The 18,614-nt window shown below is 40.3% G+C and overlaps 2 protein-coding genes across 3 annotated transcripts; one reads left to right on the top strand and one right to left on the bottom strand.

Moving 5' to 3' along the window:
• Window positions 1-303: 303 nt before the first annotated feature.
• Window positions 304-8,415, top strand: lamp1a (lysosome associated membrane protein 1a). The gene is made up of 9 exons (XM_085271932.1): window positions 304-694; window positions 4,418-4,524; window positions 4,611-4,830; window positions 5,710-5,871; window positions 5,957-6,150; window positions 6,278-6,403; window positions 6,497-6,560; window positions 6,666-6,833; window positions 7,462-8,415. The coding sequence occupies exons 1-9, from the start codon at window positions 643-645 to the stop codon at window positions 7,599-7,601; spliced, it is 1,233 nt and encodes a 410-aa protein (XP_085128058.1). The 5' UTR covers window positions 304-642; the 3' UTR covers window positions 7,602-8,415.
• Window positions 8,416-10,485: 2,070 nt separating this feature from the next.
• grtp1a (growth hormone regulated TBC protein 1a) lies at window positions 10,486-17,804 on the bottom strand. 2 transcript variants are annotated; one of them, XM_085271919.1, is made up of 9 exons: window positions 17,496-17,804; window positions 17,264-17,391; window positions 15,337-15,488; window positions 15,097-15,255; window positions 14,064-14,188; window positions 13,357-13,453; window positions 12,584-12,756; window positions 11,084-11,269; window positions 10,486-10,965 (listed from the first exon to the last, which is right to left on the bottom strand). In XM_085271919.1, exons 2-9 carry the CDS (start codon window positions 17,332-17,334, stop codon window positions 10,873-10,875), a joined length of 1,056 nt encoding a protein of 351 aa, XP_085128045.1. In that variant the 5' UTR covers window positions 17,335-17,391; window positions 17,496-17,804; the 3' UTR covers window positions 10,486-10,872. The 2 variants fall into 2 exon arrangements, with proteins under 2 accessions (XP_085128045.1, XP_085128036.1); XM_085271910.1 differs by having other exon boundaries at window positions 17,264-17,804.
• Window positions 17,805-18,614: the final 810 nt, after the last annotated feature.

Raw genomic sequence — 18,614 nt, 5'->3', positions numbered from 1 at the left:
TATTTCTCCAGCCAGTAGCATTTTAATTAATGAGCCCTGCGTATGACAGTGCTGTGAGAAGTCATTTTTATTGCGCCCTAGTTTTCTCATTAGGCGTCTATTAACATCCTGCTGACAAATCCTACCCGGCAGTAAATGTGGGGCTAGAACAATCATATTTTGCCATGCAGGTATACAGAATGAAATGCTGTTGCCACTTGGATAGCAGCGCAAATGTGCAGCCTTCGTTGTTTGGCGGAGATGGCCGAGCCGAGTTCACAGAGGAAGCGGGAGGGGCGGTCTCACGTGACTGGGGTTCTAAAGGCTAACAGTTCACATGATGAGATGAGGCGCAATCAGACTGTACGCCTGTGACCGACGCTCGACTCTGTTTAATTGGTCCTTTAGCCCCAGCTGGACGCAGTTTAGGGACAATAAAAAGCCTCGACTACCCTCCTTCACACAGCAGACACACGTGAACGGGAGCAACTGCGGAGTCAAGTGTGGCCGTGTAGACCCACCTGTGTTAACAGCAGCAACAACAGCAGCAGCAGCAGCAGCAACAACAACAGCAGTAGCCGCCGCGGCTCAGCACCACTTATCTCTCCGGGCTTGTTCGTGCTTTCCGCAAGGGTGAAAAAGTGCTTCTTGCTCTGCTTGAAAATGAAAGTGTCCCACGCTACGGCCGGACTCGTCGTCTGGTTTGTGGTCCTAGGTGAGTTCGTTTTTTTTCCCCCTCTTGAGAAGCTACTGTTGGACCAAACTGTGTAAGCGCGAGCAACCTGCGGTAGGTTTAGATGTCAGGTGCAAAAACTGTCGGTGCGTTACCGGCCCGGGCCGTTTAACCGTTCTAGCCAAAAAGGTTTAAGGTCCCCCCCGCCGTTCAGGTTGTTAGTGCTTGCCGGTGCCTTCGCATGGACTACAAATTGCATTGTATTTAATATCCATAAATGTCAAACTCATAACGTAATTAAAACATCAACAACTCGGGAGGATAATTTACATAAGACTATTTTTTTAAACAGTTTTTCCTCATGGCATGATGTTCCTGTGTGCACACTTTCTTTGTTAAAGGCTAAAAATGATAAAAAAAAACAGCCTCCTGTGGGTGATGGGACAGCTGTTGGCTACTGTAGTGATTAAAGAAGCTGAAAGTATGGATTACTGAGTTTCTAGAACATCAGCCTTTACTTGTTTCTTTGACCTCAGCTGGTTTTAAAAGGGGAAAAACAAAACTTTAAGACTGTCAAACATTTAAACAAAACGAGTAAATTTTAGCCACCACACCTTTAGCTGGGTGGCTGAGGATGGTGTTTTATCGGTGTTATTTGCAGCTTATCAAACTAGAGACTTGTCCTCTTGCTCAGTTGTGCAGCAGAGCCTTCTACTTCTCTTTTATCAAGGCTACATTTACATAATGTAAATGGAATAGTGCATACCAGGGTTTTTCCTGGCTTTAAAAGAGGAAAAAAAATTCAGGCTTTTATGGGTGTGACTGCAAACGGAGCACAGTTTTTATGCTTAATGTGGCAAAAAAATATTAGATATTTTCCAATTAACAAAGACTTATGGATTTTCCTATTGTCTGTTTGTCAAGTCTTGATGCACGCAGATCAGTCGTGGTGTTTGTCCCCCCCCCCCTCCCCCCCTTCCGAAAGACTGGAACCAAGAAATCAAACTTTGAGTTTTCAGTACAAAATGGCCTTCGTTTCCAATAACTGCCTGAAGTCTTTTGTAACATAAAGGTAGAATGTCTCTGATTCAGTGCGATTACAGCTTCCTGATTAATTCTTTTTATAGTGTAAAATTGGGTTAGTAGGTACCCAAAAGCATTTTATTTAAGTTCCAGTTTCACACTGAGTCATTTGTGAAACCAAACCACAGTTGCCCGAAAAGTCTGAAGATTTAGTAATCTTTTTCTTTCCTTTTTTTTTTTTTTTTTTTTTTTTAAATGTTGGTGAGCTGCAGCTCAGCCTCATTGTTGTGTCATTTGAGAGCTTCACATGACTGCCATGCTTGCTTTGTGTTGCAAACACAGGCACCTGGCTGCTGCTGACACAGGGAAACAGGCCAGCACAGTTTTAGCTCGAGTTGTTGCCATCCTCACTCTGTAATATAAAACTACATTACTGACATTGCTTTAAAATAAAACCTAACTGGGGGGTTCAGTTTTGAATCTGTATTACAAAACAGGGGTCAGTGTTTTATACTTTTTTTTTTTTTTTTTTTTTTTTGAGATATGCTTCATCCTGTCTGTGCACACAGTGTCTGCAGCTCACTGGATTGCAGTGTCTAAACAGTCTGCAGTATGTTTGCAGGGTCAACAAAGGGGGGACATGGGGTTAAGTTTCAGCAAGAAAGGAGTGGGTGTGATTGACGAAGACCACCAACAGGGCTGAAGCACAGTGGTCTTTATGTTCAGATCAAATGGAGGAAGGAAGAGCAGTCAGTGCACTATTAAATGAATGATGAAATTTGCAGTGGGATGAGGCCAAAGGCTGGTTAAATCTGCCCCCTAGCAAATAAATTCCTGAAATGCACAGAACTTTTTCAGTGTGGCATCATCCTCTTCTTCTTTTTTTTTTTTTTTTTTTCCTGCTAACTCACCAGCATGTTTGTTCTGTTGATGGCATTTCTCATTTTATTGTTCCCGCATATTCTGAGAACGCCAGACAGAACTTGATAAAGTCAAACTGTCCCTCTCTGAATTTAAATAAAGCAGTCAAACTCAACCCAGAGCACATCAGCTTCTCTATTGACTTTATGGGAAGTGTGACGCAAGTGGGAGAACCCTAGTATTGTATTATATTTAAAGGATTTGATTTGTTGGATTGGATACAAGTGTTTACTGTAGATAACAATGTGTTTGAAATTTATAGCCACCATCTGACACACAGTGAAACATGTAGCAGTGGGTAGAAGGTTCCAGAGGATGAAGGTATTAATAGCCCACGTGTGTTTTGCCAGTGTGAAAGTAGGCTGAGTTTTCTGTATAACTGGATTGGCAACATTAGGTCAGATGGGTTTTGTCTAAGTTTAATGTTGTTTAAAAAAAAAAATAAAAAAAAATCAGGTCTCTGTAGCCACCTCAAACATCTTTTGGCAGCTATTTGGGCATTTAGTTGAAGTTTTAATTTCAGTAGTTAACATTAACAAGTGCATGAGTCAGATTTTGTTTGGGAAGGTTGCTAAGTGACCTGGGTGTGTCTGACAGGCATGAGTTGTTTGAATTCTCTTAATGTTAATGTTGAAGGTAGCTGCAGACTTTTTTTTTTTTTTTTAAAGGTTCTGAAGAGATTTCACCTCAGCTGAAAGCATCAATTATAAAAGCTGATGTGTTCTCGGTGTTTACCCTGTAGAGGTCTTAAAGCAACTGAAAGGAGTCTGCTTGCCTTCAACACAAACACAGAAAATGACCTGGATTACTGAGAACCTACAGATAGTGCTTGCGTCATTACTTTAGCAAAGGATACATGGGACCATCTGTTATGAAGGCAAAGGAGATAATTTGGCTCAACAGTTCATAGCAACGGTCACTAAGGTCAACATGGCTGATAAGTGACACAGGTCATATAAATGTTGTGCGTCTTCCCTTTTTATATCATGACCCACAGATGTTTTGAATTTTCAACAGGCTGTTAATCCCATAGGTGGACTCTGATCATTATACGGCTGTCATAAAATCAGTTTATCGGCCTTTAGGATTATTGTTAAGTGGACCTCGGTCACAAAAAGCCTTCTGCACAGTATTCACTGAGTGCTGTCTTTTGAAATGCTTCTGGGTTTGTGGTCATGCGTGCTTGGCTTTAGCAGTCTGCAGACCTCTAGTGGTGGTTTCTGTTAACTTGTTGTTTTTTTTTTGTTTTTCTTTTGTTTAACAAGGTAAATGTAGGCCATGCCGTCTTGTAACAGAGGCTGCGCTGTACGATTATCACTGTTAATTACCCTTTATCTAACAAGGTCAAGTTAAAGACTGAGAAAGAATATGCACATGGTGTAAGTGTGGGTTTTAAATAAATCCGTTTATTTTGGTATCATAGCAAACCTAGGGGTCAGACTCTAAACTGGATCATCTGGATCATATTCTGAGCTAATGAGTATATCAGTGCTTACAGTTTGACTGTGGGTTTTCTGTGTTGTAAATGACAATGCACAATTCAGCATGTAATCTAATTACTATGTAAATATCTAAAGCTATGCCTTTCTTTAAAATGGGGTTCTGGGATCTTATTGAAGCCTGCAAACATGTAGACACTGACTGTAACACCCCTGAAAGTCTGTGAAACCAAAACATTTCAGACTTGGATTTATCACTCGATGAGACTTGTTGCCACTTTTTTTCTTTCTTCCTTTTTCTGCCTAAAGATGCAGTTTTAAATGGTTGAATGATTTTGATTTAAACAGTTTATTACTTTTTCTTATTGTCTATCATATCCAGGTTGTATCGATGCAGTTACTCTTGAGGTGAAGGAGAGCAACACCACCTGCATTAAAGCTGATCTGTCTGCATCATTCTCCATTATATACAACACTACCCATGCCAACGTATGTACAGATGTTTGCTCACCTACTACAGCTTCATTTCTGTGTGTCCGGTTATTTATTTGTTGTATCACTTGTTGTGTCCTCAGAGAACAGTGCAGGTCTTTCTGCCCAACTCTACCACAGTGGATACAGCAAACAGCACATGTGGCAAAGATGGCAGCTCCGCCAGGCTGGTGGCAGTATTTGGATCTGGCTACACTCTTGGGCTGAACTTCTCAACCAATGGAACCCTGTATCAGGTTTCTAGCCTGACTCTGCAGTACAACCTAAGCGACACTTCAGTCTTCCCCAATGCAACCACCTCCGGTGAGACCATGCATTGTCCTGAATAATGTGATAGATCTGAATATATTACCTGTGTGTGAATGGGTGGATGACAGACTGTGTAAAGCGCTTTGGGGTCCTTGGGGACTAGTAAAGCACTATACAAATACAGGCCATTTACCATATTTTGTGGTTTTTAAAAAATGTCAGAATTCTGTTCTTAATAGTGTAGCATAAAGATGGGATGCTACATGTATAACTAGACATTTCAGTGTTGCACATAAATTTCATTTAGGAATTTATTTGGTTGTTGATGTTGAACAAAAAATCTGGAGGGTTTCTTATTTTGGGGGGAGACATTTCAAGAAGTTTGCAAGGTGGGAAATGTTAAAAATTATGCTTATTTTCAAGTTCTTAAAATGACAATGTCCTGGATGACTGACACTTGGTTAGGTCCTTCTTCATAGTGCAGGTCTGAGGTATCTAATTGTTATTCCTAATCGGCAATAAAAGGCTGATGCGTGACCCAGGTGGGTGGGCAACTTGGACCCCAAAGTTTGAATGTGAGAATGAAGTGACATAGGTGCTTCAAAATGACACTAAGTGCATCTACTAAAAAACATGTTTGAATGTGTGACCTTTACCTCAAAGTCAGGGTTTAGAGGGATCGTCTTCAGATGTCAGCTAGCTAACTTGTAGCTCTTCTCTTATGAATGCCTGGATGAGCTTTTTTTTTTTTTTTTTATAACAGTTGTGAGGATGGCCACACTGATTATTTTAAATTTGAGTGCTTTGTAACTTTTAGCAGTGCCTCAAGATTGTTTGGGAAAACTGAAGGAGGACTTGGACTGAAATGTCAGTATAAACAACAGAATGGTATTCAAGGTACTGTTGTGGTGATTTCTACCTACTCTGTTGTAGGTGTGGTCACTCTGGTGTCTGCCTCTGTTGGGATTGAAGCAAAAGTCAACACCACCTACAAATGTGCAAGCCCTACAGTTATTACAGTTGCCACCGCAAATGTTAATTTCACTGACATGAGGCTGGAGGCATACATGCCAGGGAATGAGCTGAGTCGAAATGGTAGGTGGATGTTAAAGATTTTTACTTTTGAGTGGTTTTAAGTTTGAACGGTTTCATGTTCACAGTATTATTTCTCTGTTCGCAGAGACCGTATGTTTTGCAGATCAAACCAGCACAACACCTTCACCTACCACTGTCAGTACAACAGCAGTTCCAACTCAGACCCCTCCAGGAACACCTCAGCAGGGCAATTACACTGTGAAGGACACCAATGACACCATATGTCTCCTGGCTAAAATGGGGCTGCAGCTCAATGTTTCCTACACATTTCAGAATAAGGTAAACTACAGCTTCAAGCGTAGCCATTCTCCCCAAAAACAGCAAATGTTTAACCAGTTGTCAATAGAAATAAAACAAACTTGAAACAAAGTGTATCTTGGGTTTTGTGTTTTTTCTCTTTGGCCAGACTATCCAGGATGTATTAAACCTCAATCCTAATGTGACAAACTCAACGGGATTATGTGGAGCCAGCAGTGCTACACTGGTTTTGACACAGATGCAATCTACTATTCTCACCTTCAACTTCACTCTGGTAAATTTAACCCTTTGTTTTTTTTTGGGTTTTTTTGTTAATGTTACATTAGTTATTTTTACAAAACTGCTCAGCTCTTCCTTTGGTCCACAGAACTCCACAACCAACAAGTACCATCTGAGTGGGGTAACACTGCTTGCAAATTGGTCAGACAGTGGTAAGTACCTCTTATGAACAACATGCATTTAGTTTTTGTTTTTTTTTTTTTTTATTTTCCCCCTTGACTTTTTGAAGCTGAATAAAATTAACTTTCTCTACTCAGCTAACTTTTCCATGAGTAACAACAGTCTGAACTACCTGCGCAGTACGCTGGGCTACTCCTACATGTGCAGTGCAGAGCAGACTCTGTTTGTGACACCGAGCTTTTCTCTCAACACATTCGATCTCCAAGTCCAGCCCTTCGGTGTCAAGAGTGGCCGGTTTGCTACAGGTATGAATGAATTAAGCATGTTGTTCGTCTGACATTACACGTCATTCCTCAGTTTTTACCTATTTTCATTGTGAAAATTGTGCTGAACGAGATTCTCCACACTGGCTGAAGATGTGTGGAGGGCAGATGCACACTTAATAGTTGGATCAAACATTTTGAGATTGGATATCTGAAGCCTTTGTTTCTAGCAGCTGGAGCATTTGTGTAGCCTGATAGTGGTCAGCAACTGTTTATTATGACCATGAACAACCCTGCAAATAAAAAATAAAAACAAACAACAAAATTTAAAAAACTTTGAGACAAGTTTGTTTTTGTAACTTGATTCAAAAAGGTGAACTTTGCCATATTCTTTACATGCAAAAAGTTTTTGAATTGGTTTGCATTCAAAAAGAGAAATCTGATGCTGCTGGTGACAGTTGAACACATCCATAACTTGTTTCAGAATGAATAATCAGAGATGGAGATGAAATGAAGCCTTACCCTGTACTAAAATGATAAGTCTGAAATGCAGTTTACCAGACCAGCTGGAACATTCACATGCTAAATCCATATAGCACAGTGGTGTTAAAGGAAAAACTGTCATTTTGTTTGCACAGCGTAACCTTCTGCTCTACCTGTTTGTCTATAGCTGAGGAGTGTCAGATGGACCAGAACCAGATGATTATCCCCATCATTGTTGGAGCAGCTCTGGCTGGTCTGGTGCTGATCACCCTTGTTGCCTATCTAATAGGCAAGAGGAGGAGCCATGCTGGTTACCAGGCCATCTGAGCAACCCTTCATTAGACTTGAACCATACAGGCTGATTGGTGAAGGGATGAACCAAAGGGTGTTACTCGGTGATGGATGACTCTATGGGCATGAACCTGAGTGAATGGAAGTGTGCATATCTGCGGAATATTTTTCACTTTTTCTGTAGATTATGATTAAACTGCTAACTTTAGATGCATCTTGACAAAACGTGAGGTGACTCAAAGTTTGAGAGAGTTTGAATTTGCTGCAGCATGTTAACCATTAATGGTCTGCTCTTGTTTCGTGTTCTAGGAGCTTGATTGTATTTTCTTGAACTGCTGTTTGTCTTTTTAGCTGTGTAATTATTTATAAAGAATCTTCCAGTTGAAGAGGCAGAGGGAATCCCATCAACTACCTAAACATGCTCACAGGTGTATTTTCTCCTTCCTGAGCATAAGATAATCCTGGCAACTCTTAGGAGAAGGCTCTGTGTGCTTGCAGTGTTTTTTTTCTCTCCTCTCCCCTGCCACCTATAGTAATATTCCTCCTCAGATGAAACAAAGCCTATCCCATCAGTGCACTGCAGTTAATGCAGCTAATCAAATGCAGTCTGATAGTTGTGCCAATAAAGTGTGGATTCCTACTTTAATGTAAATGATGTGCCCCCTGAAGCTGTACATAGACTTGGTCAACAAAATCAGAATGTATTCAATAGACGTGTTAACAGCTGCATGGCTGACTTCCAGTCTTGCTTTTCACCCCCTCCCCCAAAAAATGTAAAAAATTAATTTCTTTTTAATGGAGTACTGAGTTTGGTCTTTTGTATTGTATAATAAATTCTATTCCTACTGTAGAGTGATGTGCTGCTTATTATTATTATTATTATTATTATTATTAGGGCCCGAGCACCGAGAGTGCGAAGGCCCTATTGTATCTGCTCAGTTTCTTATTATTATTCAGGCAAAACAAGGGCCTTTTGAGGGCCTAAACATGGTCAAACTCATGAAATTTTGCACACATGCCAGGTTTGTTGAATTTTTTTTTTTTTTGTATTTTAATGGTTTTACATATGAGCACTGGGAAATGGCTCTAGAGCGCCACCTATGCCTTGTTAAATGCAGCCCTACGACCACATCGTTTGAGCTACATGTATGAAATATGGCACACATCTGTACCATGCCAAGACGAACAAAAAGTCAGTGGGCCCATTGACGCAATCCCAACAGGAAGTCCGCCATTTAGACGTGAAGGTGACATTTTGGCTCTAATTTCGCCGTTTCCATGCCTCGAACTTTTTCGAACTCCTCCTTGGGATTTGGTCGTATAAGCTTCATCTTTGGTCAGTGTCAACTACACACTTGGGCCATGTTAAATTGCGGAGCTTGAGTTTTCGCGATACAGCGAGGCCGTGGCGCCACGGCGAATTTTGATGACTCGCCATGAAAATCTTATTGCCTCTCATTCTGTCATTGTCCGATCTGGACCAAAGACCACACATATAAGGCTTCACCCCTGAACATATTTCAACTGCCATATTTGACATCAGGGAGAGTGCCACCTAGTGGGAACAGGAAATGTCATGTTTTACACTTTGGGGTACAGTATAATGATGGGTGACATCTGCAGCCTCAAATTTCGCCAGGAAAGCCATAAGCAGTTGTTCTTGGGGTACAGTGAAAACTGACTTTTCACAAAAGGGTGTGACCTCAGCAGCATGGCGAACTTTGATGTCTCGCCATGAAGAAACAAATTAGTATAACTCCATGAAATCCAGTCGGATTAGTACCAGATTTTAAACTGAACGGCGCAGCCACCACGGTGAACTGCGCACCCTGGTGGCTGCGCAGTTCACCGTGAAAGATGAAATGGCTTTTGTGGGGCTTGGAAAGTTTATAGAGGCTTGAAATTTGGCCCACACCTCCAATGTGATGAAAGCTTTGTTTTTATGTGATCATTTTCATTGAATAGCGCAAAATGGCTACACAGCGCCCCCTACAAAATTTCAAAACCACAGCCCCTGCTCTGTGTTTTATCTATGAGTCTGAGACCTTGTAAGCTTATGGAAGATATCAAGATGTACAAAAAGTCTCTTGGAGCAATATCCCAAATCCAACAGGAAGTCAGCCATTTTAAAAATTAATGTGTAATTTTGGTGCCATTTTCCCCTCTTTTCAGGCACCGTACTTTAACGAACTCCTCCAAGGGATTTCGTCAGATTGAAGCTCTCTCTTGTGTGTCGAATCTAAAGACCTCTGTGATGTTAAATTGCGAAGCTTTTTACGTTCCGGGAAACGGGGTGGTCATGGCGACACGTGGAGTTTCAATCACTCGCCAAAGAGCAGTAATCTGCTGTCACTCAAAAACACAATGTCCAATCTCTCCCAAAGGTCGCAGATTTGATGAGACTTGAGGTCGGAAATGTTTGGTATGCCATTTGTCAGTAATGGTTAGAGCGCCACCTAGTGGGACGACTATAATCGTGGTAGAATGAGATTAAATGTTAGCTGGTGGTTGAATGCATGAATTCCATCAATGTGACATGAGATCGGACGTGCTGGTTTTCGAAGTTGGGCATGGCTCGACACGCCGGGGTGCGAGGGCCCTCATAACGCTGCTTGCAGCTTTAATTATTATTTTTAACTCAAAGCTGGTTACTCAGGTGTATGTTAAATATTCAGCTGAGAGATTTTTGTTGTATTACAGACTGGTTCGTTATGATGATACTTTTCATTATCCACAATTTTACTCAAGAACATATTGAACCAACTCTAATCAGTCAAACTAGAACTTAAACTGTTTAACTGTTAAAGAGACCCCTGAACACAATTGTGAGGGGGGGGGAAATCCACCCCTTTAACTTACTGTACTGCAACACCTTAGATTAATCACTTATTCATACTATATTACAACATTGTACCAGTATTGAATGTCAACTTTCTATTTAATTGAACAATCACTGTATATACTCTTGATGGATTTTAATGTGAAATACAGTAGACAGGTTCTTCCAGCTATGTATAGTGTACAACTCATCACACCTGAACATTTACTGCTAAGCATTTTCTTCACCGTGACTCATTTTCTAGACTAAAGTGCAGAATTTCATGTTTAAACAAAAGGAAATGTTTACCAAACTACACAACCATTTCATACAGCACAGACCTAAGAATATTAATCACATATTTACACTGCTGCGTGTTTGTTTCACACACAGTATGTACAGCAGTCACAGTGACTCAGTTTAAATAAAAAATAAAAAAAGTGCAAACATCTGCTGGAATGAGTGCTGAATTTAAGTAACAGGGAGAGGTCAGGATTCTTCAGCAGTGATACGAGAGCGACAGGTCGCCCGGAGCTTAGTCAAGGTTGCCATGGAGAGACTTCCTGGTTCAGTGAAGATTTTCTAGGAAAGGCAAGAGAAACGGGGATTAAAGGATTACTAAAAAGGAAAAGTAATATCTCTAATCTTTCATCCCGTAAAATGACTCATGATGATTTTTAAGAGTTGTAGGGGTCTTTACCTGCATGAATGTGTGGCACTCCTCTACAAATGGTCCGTGTGTGATCTGCTTGAAGCTCTGGCAGACATCTGGCAGTGACTGGGACTGCTGAATCAGATCCTGGTTGTGATGGATCAGAGTCAGAGCTACGCGGAACAGGATTTTCGAGCCCTCGTAGAACAAACAATCCCAGATCCGCAGAACAGTCTGGGAAAAGCAGCAGCAAAGCACTGAATCCCAACAACAAAGTAGTGCACAACATGAAGAGTAAACCATATGTAAAAGGTTCTACTGAACAGAGCTTGGGAAGTATTAATGCAGGTTAACAGCATTTTTGCAGTAGTTTGCAGGGTCAAACAGGCCTCCTGCTCAATTAGAATCAGCTGTCTTTATTAACTTTAGTAGATGTAAAGAAGGCAAGTACAATTTTCACCTCCTTTTCAATTTACCTTAAAAAATTTTCCAGTGTTTTTAAGCTCTTAACTTTTATTTTTAAGCATTTTTCATGGTAGATGTTTGTAACAGTGGATGAAGGAAAACTTCACATCACCCCCAAACTCTTCCTGTTCAGGTATCATTTCTGACACTAGAGAAAAGGAGGTGTTTGACTCTGCTGGCAGTTCAGCTACATTCAGACTTGCATAGTGGTTCAAAAGCCGTTTAATTACTTCTTTTGCCATTTGTGTATAATTAACTACAGAAACTACAAACAGCATTGGCTTAAAAAAGTCATTTATTTTATAAACTATTTTACCTTTACCATTTCTTCCCTGCTGTGTAATGTAATGTGAGGTCACCTCCACACACATGTGCATAGAGCACGTGTACAGCGGCAGTGCTCACACAGCGGCCATCTCACCACTGCTGTTTGTTCAGAGAAGTTGGTGCATGCAGATTTGACCCACCTGGACAAAGCTCACAGTAACTTTGCCATAAATTGTGGTGCTTTTACATATTTATGCATTTACAAAAACAAGCAGTTACTTGTAATAATTTTGTAGTTTCCTCAGCACTGCTGCTAAAAATGCAAATACAAATTTGACTATTTTCTGTATTTCTAGTGTCTTTTTTTAATGTAGAGAGGTGCAAAATAGTGGGGAGAATTTTCTTTTCCTTTCATTTTTCACATCCAACTTGTTATTTTCCACTTTCTCTGCAAGTGTTACACCCTCCTACAGCAGTTGTATCTGGGGAACAAACATAGCAGCTCACACCCTCCTGAAGGTCAACAGAGGGAGACAGAAACAATAAAGACTGCTGTATAAAGTGGGTTAGCTGCACTGGATTAATTAAACACAAGGAATAAAACAAAAGTTGTCATTTTTATCGAAACCCACTAAAAAAAAAAAAAAAAAAAAAAAAAGGGCTGTGATGAAGCACGAGTATTTAGTAAATAATCTGACTATTTTTCAGATATTACAACTACATGTCAATAAAAAAAAAAAAGAAAAAAAAAGTTTTGTGGCAGTACTGATAGGAGTTGGATCATGAGTATGAAACGCTGATCACAGACACACTCACCTCTACAGGCAAGATGTCTATGTAGAGACAGATGAACCACCGGGAGACCACCAGGGTCCACATGACGTTATGGTCCACCATGATCTGCCATACTGGCGGGATTTTTACCTTCACCAGCTCCCCTAACACCTCCTGATCTGTCTTCAGACCCAGCATGGCTGGACTGTAGTAGTCTGTAACCACAACGCAGACACACATCGTTGATAAGAACAAAGCAATATATGCAATACAACACCTGAATGAAGAGCTTAAATGTAAATTTAATAAACATTTCTTGTTTGACTACAAGATCCAAATGAAAAGAGTGCAGCTCTGAAGCCACACACAGAGGCCACGTGATAGGATTATTCTTAGCCTACAGCACTGGTACCCAAAGGGCCTGGACGCATACACACCTGTCACAAGATCGGCTCTGTACTACAAAGCAGGATTTCAACTTATCCGCATAACTTCCGGGTTAACCCTGGGGTTTCTGTAATTTGAAGCTGGTTCACTTTATACTACGTTATATTGCCAAGGTAACTTCTACTGTTTCCCTGATGAGCATCAGTAAATATAGTTTCACAGGTGCAATTTTATTGCTTCAGCTTTCTTTACAGGCTTAAAATGGGCAAAACGTTTTTACAGCACATATTTTACAGTCTTACTGACTAAAGCTCTTAAAGGGCACACATGTAGTACTAGATACTAAATTGAGACACACTGGTTATATTGAACGTGCTTCATAGCACAGGGCTCAGAGTGGCAGTAAGTGAATGCACAGAAACACTCACCTGGTAAAATTCTGCCGAGCAGTGCCTCCATCAGCCAGAAGGATTTCTCTTCATCTTTTGTGACGATGAGTAGATACCCAGCGATGAAGTTCATCCCCTGAAGCCAAAGACACACAGTTAGGTTTCACATGAGTCCTGTAATCCTGCCTGAGCACACTGTATCAGACAGAAGAGCTCTTTAATAAAGCATCTAGGGCACAGAGCAGTAAGTGTACACTGACTGAATGGGAATTAAGAAAAAAAAAAAAACAACAACCACTGAGTATAATTAAAGATAAATGGATTCTATTTATGCCTGGCAACAAATGTAACATCAACACACCCTTGTTTAAATTGCAAACCAAGTTGCATATGATCTGGTGAATGGAATTTGGCTTTCATATGCTAATAATAACCACAGTCAGTTGGCATAGACACATAAAGCCTCTTTCTGGACACAGAGGCAAATTATTGGTAAGTGTTGATGATAAAGTAACTTCATTAAGGATAAAAAACTGCTGTTTTTATTTACAGTTTACATTACTGTACATTTTAACCCCGCAGCACAACTCTTAAATGATGGACCAACGCAAGGTGGCTTTGCTGAAATCCAAACTAATATCACAGAATAATAATACTAGATTTTTTGCTTTACCTCATTACATTATCATTCCTTAAATATTATTCAAAATCCACATCAGGGTAGAATCTGTGGCGCTGAGCCGTACCTGACAGTAGCCCACAGCTGGATTGTGGTGTCCATAGGCCAGCAGCACATTGTACAGAGCTTTCTGCATACATGGGTTTGACGTCTTGTGGAAGTGGATGTTTTCCGGGAATGTTCTGTTCAAGTCTGAAAACGAGAGACCACAAGGACACCGATCACACTGTGTGTGGAGTGTTTGTATACACGCTGTAACAGATAAGGAGCAGGAAACTGAAACCCTGCTTTTAAATGTGAGACCGTGTCAGTCTAAACATTAACTTGAATATTTGGACTTTGTGTCTTTTATTCTGAAACGGGCTCGGAAAACATGGAAAAATGTTTCCATTCTGATGACCAGAAATCCAAGCATTTCTTCCAGGCACTGCTCACCACTTGGCTACAAACACCCCTAAGGTGAAACACAGAGGTGGTATTATTATAGTAAATGGACCGGCACTCTTATAGCGCCTCTCAACTGAGAACTCAAAGTCGGGGATTGATTCACCGACTGGTAGACGATTCACTCTACCACCAGAGCCACAGTCGCTCAATGTGGTCCATTATGTTGCGTCTGTGTTGCATGCAAATTATTTGAGTGACTTTCACACGCGTTGCTATAACAACCCCAGGCACTTTGAGGTGGTGGTACTCAATTGTAATGAAAAACCACTGAAACAGAATAGAGTCGAGCTGAGTAGGTACTAGTGAAATAGAGGGTTAAGGAGTTGCTTTGTGAGTTTAGGAGAACCTGAAGGAATAAAGAACCAAAACACTGAAATCCAGGTGCGCAAAGCCTGTAGAGGTTTATTTCATTTTTTATTTCACAAATAAATAAAGATATTAAAATGAAGACAAAGACACAACAAAGCTAAATTTTACAGAGCTTTTAATTGCAAATACTTAAAGTTTGTGTGTCAAAAAGTTAATCTAATATTAATTTTGGCCAATCATAATTTAAATGGTGGAGAATATTTCACATCTTCAGCAATAAGCTGTACCCTTAGCTTATTGCTGAAGACGTGAAATATTCTGAGTGAGAAACTGAACAGGCTGACCTGTCTTGATGGTCTCCACAAGTTTGGGGTCGTGCTCAGCTCCCAGCAGGGACTGGTAGTGCCCTGGGTTCCTCTCCAATTGATCTTGAGCCCCACTGGCTGCCATCCAGATCAGAGCCCGGTGCTCATTGGGAATTCCTTTGCGTACGTAACGCTTTACTGGAACAGAGGGGAGTATTTATGTTGAGTTCACATTTATGGACTATGAACTGTGTGAGTGTGTTTTGTTTTCATACTCACATTTCATATTCTTCTGCACCTTGCTTTTGCCCTTCAGTAGTTTGGACCACTTGATGGCTCGTCGGGTGAGCACAACTAGATACTCAGACATGAGCTCCTCATATGACTCATAATCAAAGTCCTCTGACCGCTTGAAGCCATACGGATCCACTCTGAGAAAAGTGGACAAAGTTACAAACTACTTCAAAGAAGCAAGTTATCGAAATAGTTTTCAGGCTCGTCATCATCAAAGCTTAAAAAACAAACAAACTGGAAAACATTTATTTAAACAGGAAGTGTACCTTTGTGTTGTGATTCTTTGAGCGTGAGCCAAGACAAGCTGAGTAGATATCAAAAAATTGCTTTGTTTTATTAATGTTGTGTTTTATAAATACCAATAGCTCCATCTGTAATCTGGTCCTACAGTACGTGAAGAAGTTGTGGCTGTAGGTGGCTCAACCTTACGAATTAGGTAACACAATAATCTGATTAACCCAAGAGCAAAGTCGTCCCTTGAAGAAGAAATGCTCCTACTCCACCGTCACACAAGAGTCTGGATTTGCAGAAACTACTTTACAGTGAAAAATAAACACACAAACTTTAAAATTATCTTCATGCTAAGGTTAAGTTTCTCCTCTGAGAGTGTCCTTATTGCCAAAGCAACAGTAAGCACAGACATTGGATGTATCAGTGTTGATGTTACCAATGTGTCATCTGATTTGTCGTGCTGGTTTGTGTTCACAGTTCCACTTCACATACAGTAAACAACTGTATGTGCAGTATGGAGTATATATATATATATATAAACGTTAGTAAATTCAAGAGCGTTTCCAATCAGTACCACCACCTGTACATCGAAACGAAGCTTATTCACTGTAAACCACAGCTGACAAAAATCCCTCTCATAGGGAGTTAGCAACATTTTGTAAAAAGGTGTTGATTCATTATCAGTGTGATGGCTCTAAATTTACTCTCCATTAGAGAGTAAACTCTTTATACAGCTTCTTATTTTGTCATAAACATATATGCTTACAGTGGTGCATGCTTATAGTAAACATGGAGTGAGTCTGTGAAAGCTCAGAGCCTCCGTTTCAGACATTTTTTTTCTACTCTTGGGTCTTTATGATGACAGGCACCTTGCTCTGGTTATGAGCAAAGAAACCCCACTCAACCGCTATTCAAACCATCTGTTTGTAAGGAGCAGCCAATCAGACACCAGGGCAGCGCAAAAGATAAGTAAGGGTTATTTTTTACGGTAAATTATTCAGAACTACTCTTGTAGAATCCAAATATAAAAACGTGGAGCCATTAATCAGTACGATATGTAGCTTTTGAGTAATAATGTTTACAGGACGAAGTAAAATCCAAAAGTACAGCCTCCAAATGACCACTACAATGAAGTCAAAGTTAACAAAGCCCTGTAGAAGAGTGTTAACAAAGCATTAACATTATAATTCTCATGAAGGTGGGATTTATTATGGGTCTGCATTAGTTTGGGTGAATTCAGTAACGTGGCAGTTATTCAGTGGAGTAAACTTCAAGTAATTGTAATTTAATCCTAAGCTTTTTACACACGTACAATACTCTGTAATACTTCAGTACTCACAGTAGACACTTTTTGATATATGTGAACATGGTGGGGAAAAATACTAAATAAAAATACTAAATACAGTCAACATCAGTTTTGGCGGCCTGAAAACAAAATCTTTGTGATGCTAACACTGACTAATAACCTGACTCCTGTTTATATATGTTAGCTTTAGTCAGGTTTAAGCTACTATTACAGTAACCGTCAGAAGTACCTAACAGCTCAAATAAACAAAGTGATATCTGCTTCGTGATTTACGAAACTCAACTAACTTTGAGAGCAGAAAAATAATAACAAGTCGTATTTATTTATTTGTTTGTTTTAAGCTTTCTGTGATTATTAACCATTTTTCAACGTTACCTGTCCACCCTGTCTTTAGCTCCACGGTCGGCGGGGGAGCGGCTCCCGTTGCTCGGTTTGCTCTTCTCCATTACCGCCTCTAGTCCTGCTCCGGTGATATCCCTTGTATGTATCCGCCGTGTTGTTTGCTCCAAAGAAAAAAAAAAGCTCACAGTTAACAAGAAAATCAAAGTTAGGGTAAGTTAGCCCCAAGCCTGACTTTTTTCCCCCATGTGTGCGAGCGGTGGGAAACCTGCTGAGACACAGCTGCTTTTCCCCGGAATTGGGGAGAGACTCATTCTTGTCTTTCGCGCGAACTAACAAGTTGTTTAGTGTCGTCCCATCCGTCAGACCGTGTTTGGTGAAAAAGTAGAGTTTTTCTCGAGTTTTATCGCCATCTACATGCACCTGTTGCTGCGGGTCCCAGGCGCGATAGAGTGCAGCTAACAAGCAAACACTGCGGTTTCCCTTTTTTCTATCCCCGCTCTAAAAGCCACTCGGGTGCTCGGTAACTTCCACTCCCGTTGTCATGGAGGATCTCGTACATGTGACGTATGTCCCGGGACACGCGCTTCAATCAATCCGTAATGCTGCTTTCGAGGGATTCCGTAACATCCCGTTTCAAAGCTCTCACGGGACAAACTATCAGCTATGTTGCATTCAGGAGGCTTTGGGGGAATACGATGCAGAGCTGTAGAGAAGTAGAAAAAGAAAAGGAGAAGATGTAAGCATTGTTCTAAGGTTTGAAATAAATCAGGTTAGGCTTTGCTCATCAGGTATAGAAACGCACAATAATAACTGCTTTAAAAGTAAAACACCCTTTCTTCTGGAAAGTTAAAAATGCTACTATTTTTCCACTATACGCACTATATTTTTGCTTATAAAAAACTTATAAGCAAATTAAAACTTACTTATAAAAAATAATAATAATAAGCCAAACACTGTTTGAACTCGTGCACTGGAACGAGGGTGTCTTAAAAGTACCAATGTGTCCTACTGCAAGTAAAAGCATCATAAATTGTAAGCAGCTCTCCCTGCAAGGCCACGTCACACAGGTGAACGTAGCCACGTGTTGGGCCGCTCTGTCGTACAAAATATGCCTGAAATTAAATTAATATATGCTGTTTTGGTGACTCGGGACTACAAAAATAACTATAAATAAACATTAAAGGCCAAGCTCAAAGTAAATACGTGTCAAAGTATATCAAATTAATCGGTTTACCTGAGTTTTTGTCGTCCTTCCTTCAGCATAGATTCATGTTCAAAAAGTACCATGAGTGGTTAAAATAACATTCACTCTTTTTAAGGCTAGTTTGAAATCTCTTGAAAAATAAAAACAGCATAAACATCAAGCTAGTGTCATATTATGTCT

This window comes from Mchenga conophoros, linkage group LG1, assembly GCF_057382185.1.
Source record: "Mchenga conophoros isolate Kocher_MC1m ecotype Shallow Benthic linkage group LG1, M_conophoros_male_GT1.1, whole genome shotgun sequence".
Classification (NCBI taxonomy): Eukaryota; Metazoa; Chordata; class Actinopteri; order Cichliformes; family Cichlidae; genus Mchenga; species Mchenga conophoros.
The sequence above is the reverse complement of the archived record's forward strand: the minus strand, read 5'-3'. Positions and strand labels throughout refer to the sequence as shown.

What these genes read in the sequence shown, in the direction of transcription:
- lamp1a (XM_085271932.1), top strand. Translation starts at nt 643, where the DNA reads ATGAAAGTGTCCCACGCTACGGCCGGACTCGTCGTCTGGTTTGTGGTC. An exon ending in ACAACACTACCCATGCCAAC is followed by an intron (nt 4,525 to 4,610) that starts GTATGTACAGAT and finishes TTGTGTCCTCAG; the next exon opens with AGAACAGTGCAGGTCTTTCT. An exon ending in CCCCAATGCAACCACCTCCG is followed by an intron (nt 4,831 to 5,709) that starts GTGAGACCATGC and finishes ACTCTGTTGTAG; the next exon opens with GTGTGGTCACTCTGGTGTCT.
- grtp1a (XM_085271910.1), bottom strand. Translation starts at nt 17,334, where the DNA reads ATGGAGAAGAGCAAACCGAGCAACGGGAGCCGCTCCCCCGCCGACCGT. An exon ending in GCTCGGCAGAATTTTACCAG is followed by an intron (nt 12,757 to 13,356) that starts GTGAGTGTTTCT and finishes TTGTGGTTACAG; the next exon opens with ACTACTACAGTCCAGCCATG. An exon ending in AGTGCCACACATTCATGCAG is followed by an intron (nt 10,966 to 11,083) that starts GTAAAGACCCCT and finishes TGCCTTTCCTAG; the next exon opens with AAAATCTTCACTGAACCAGG.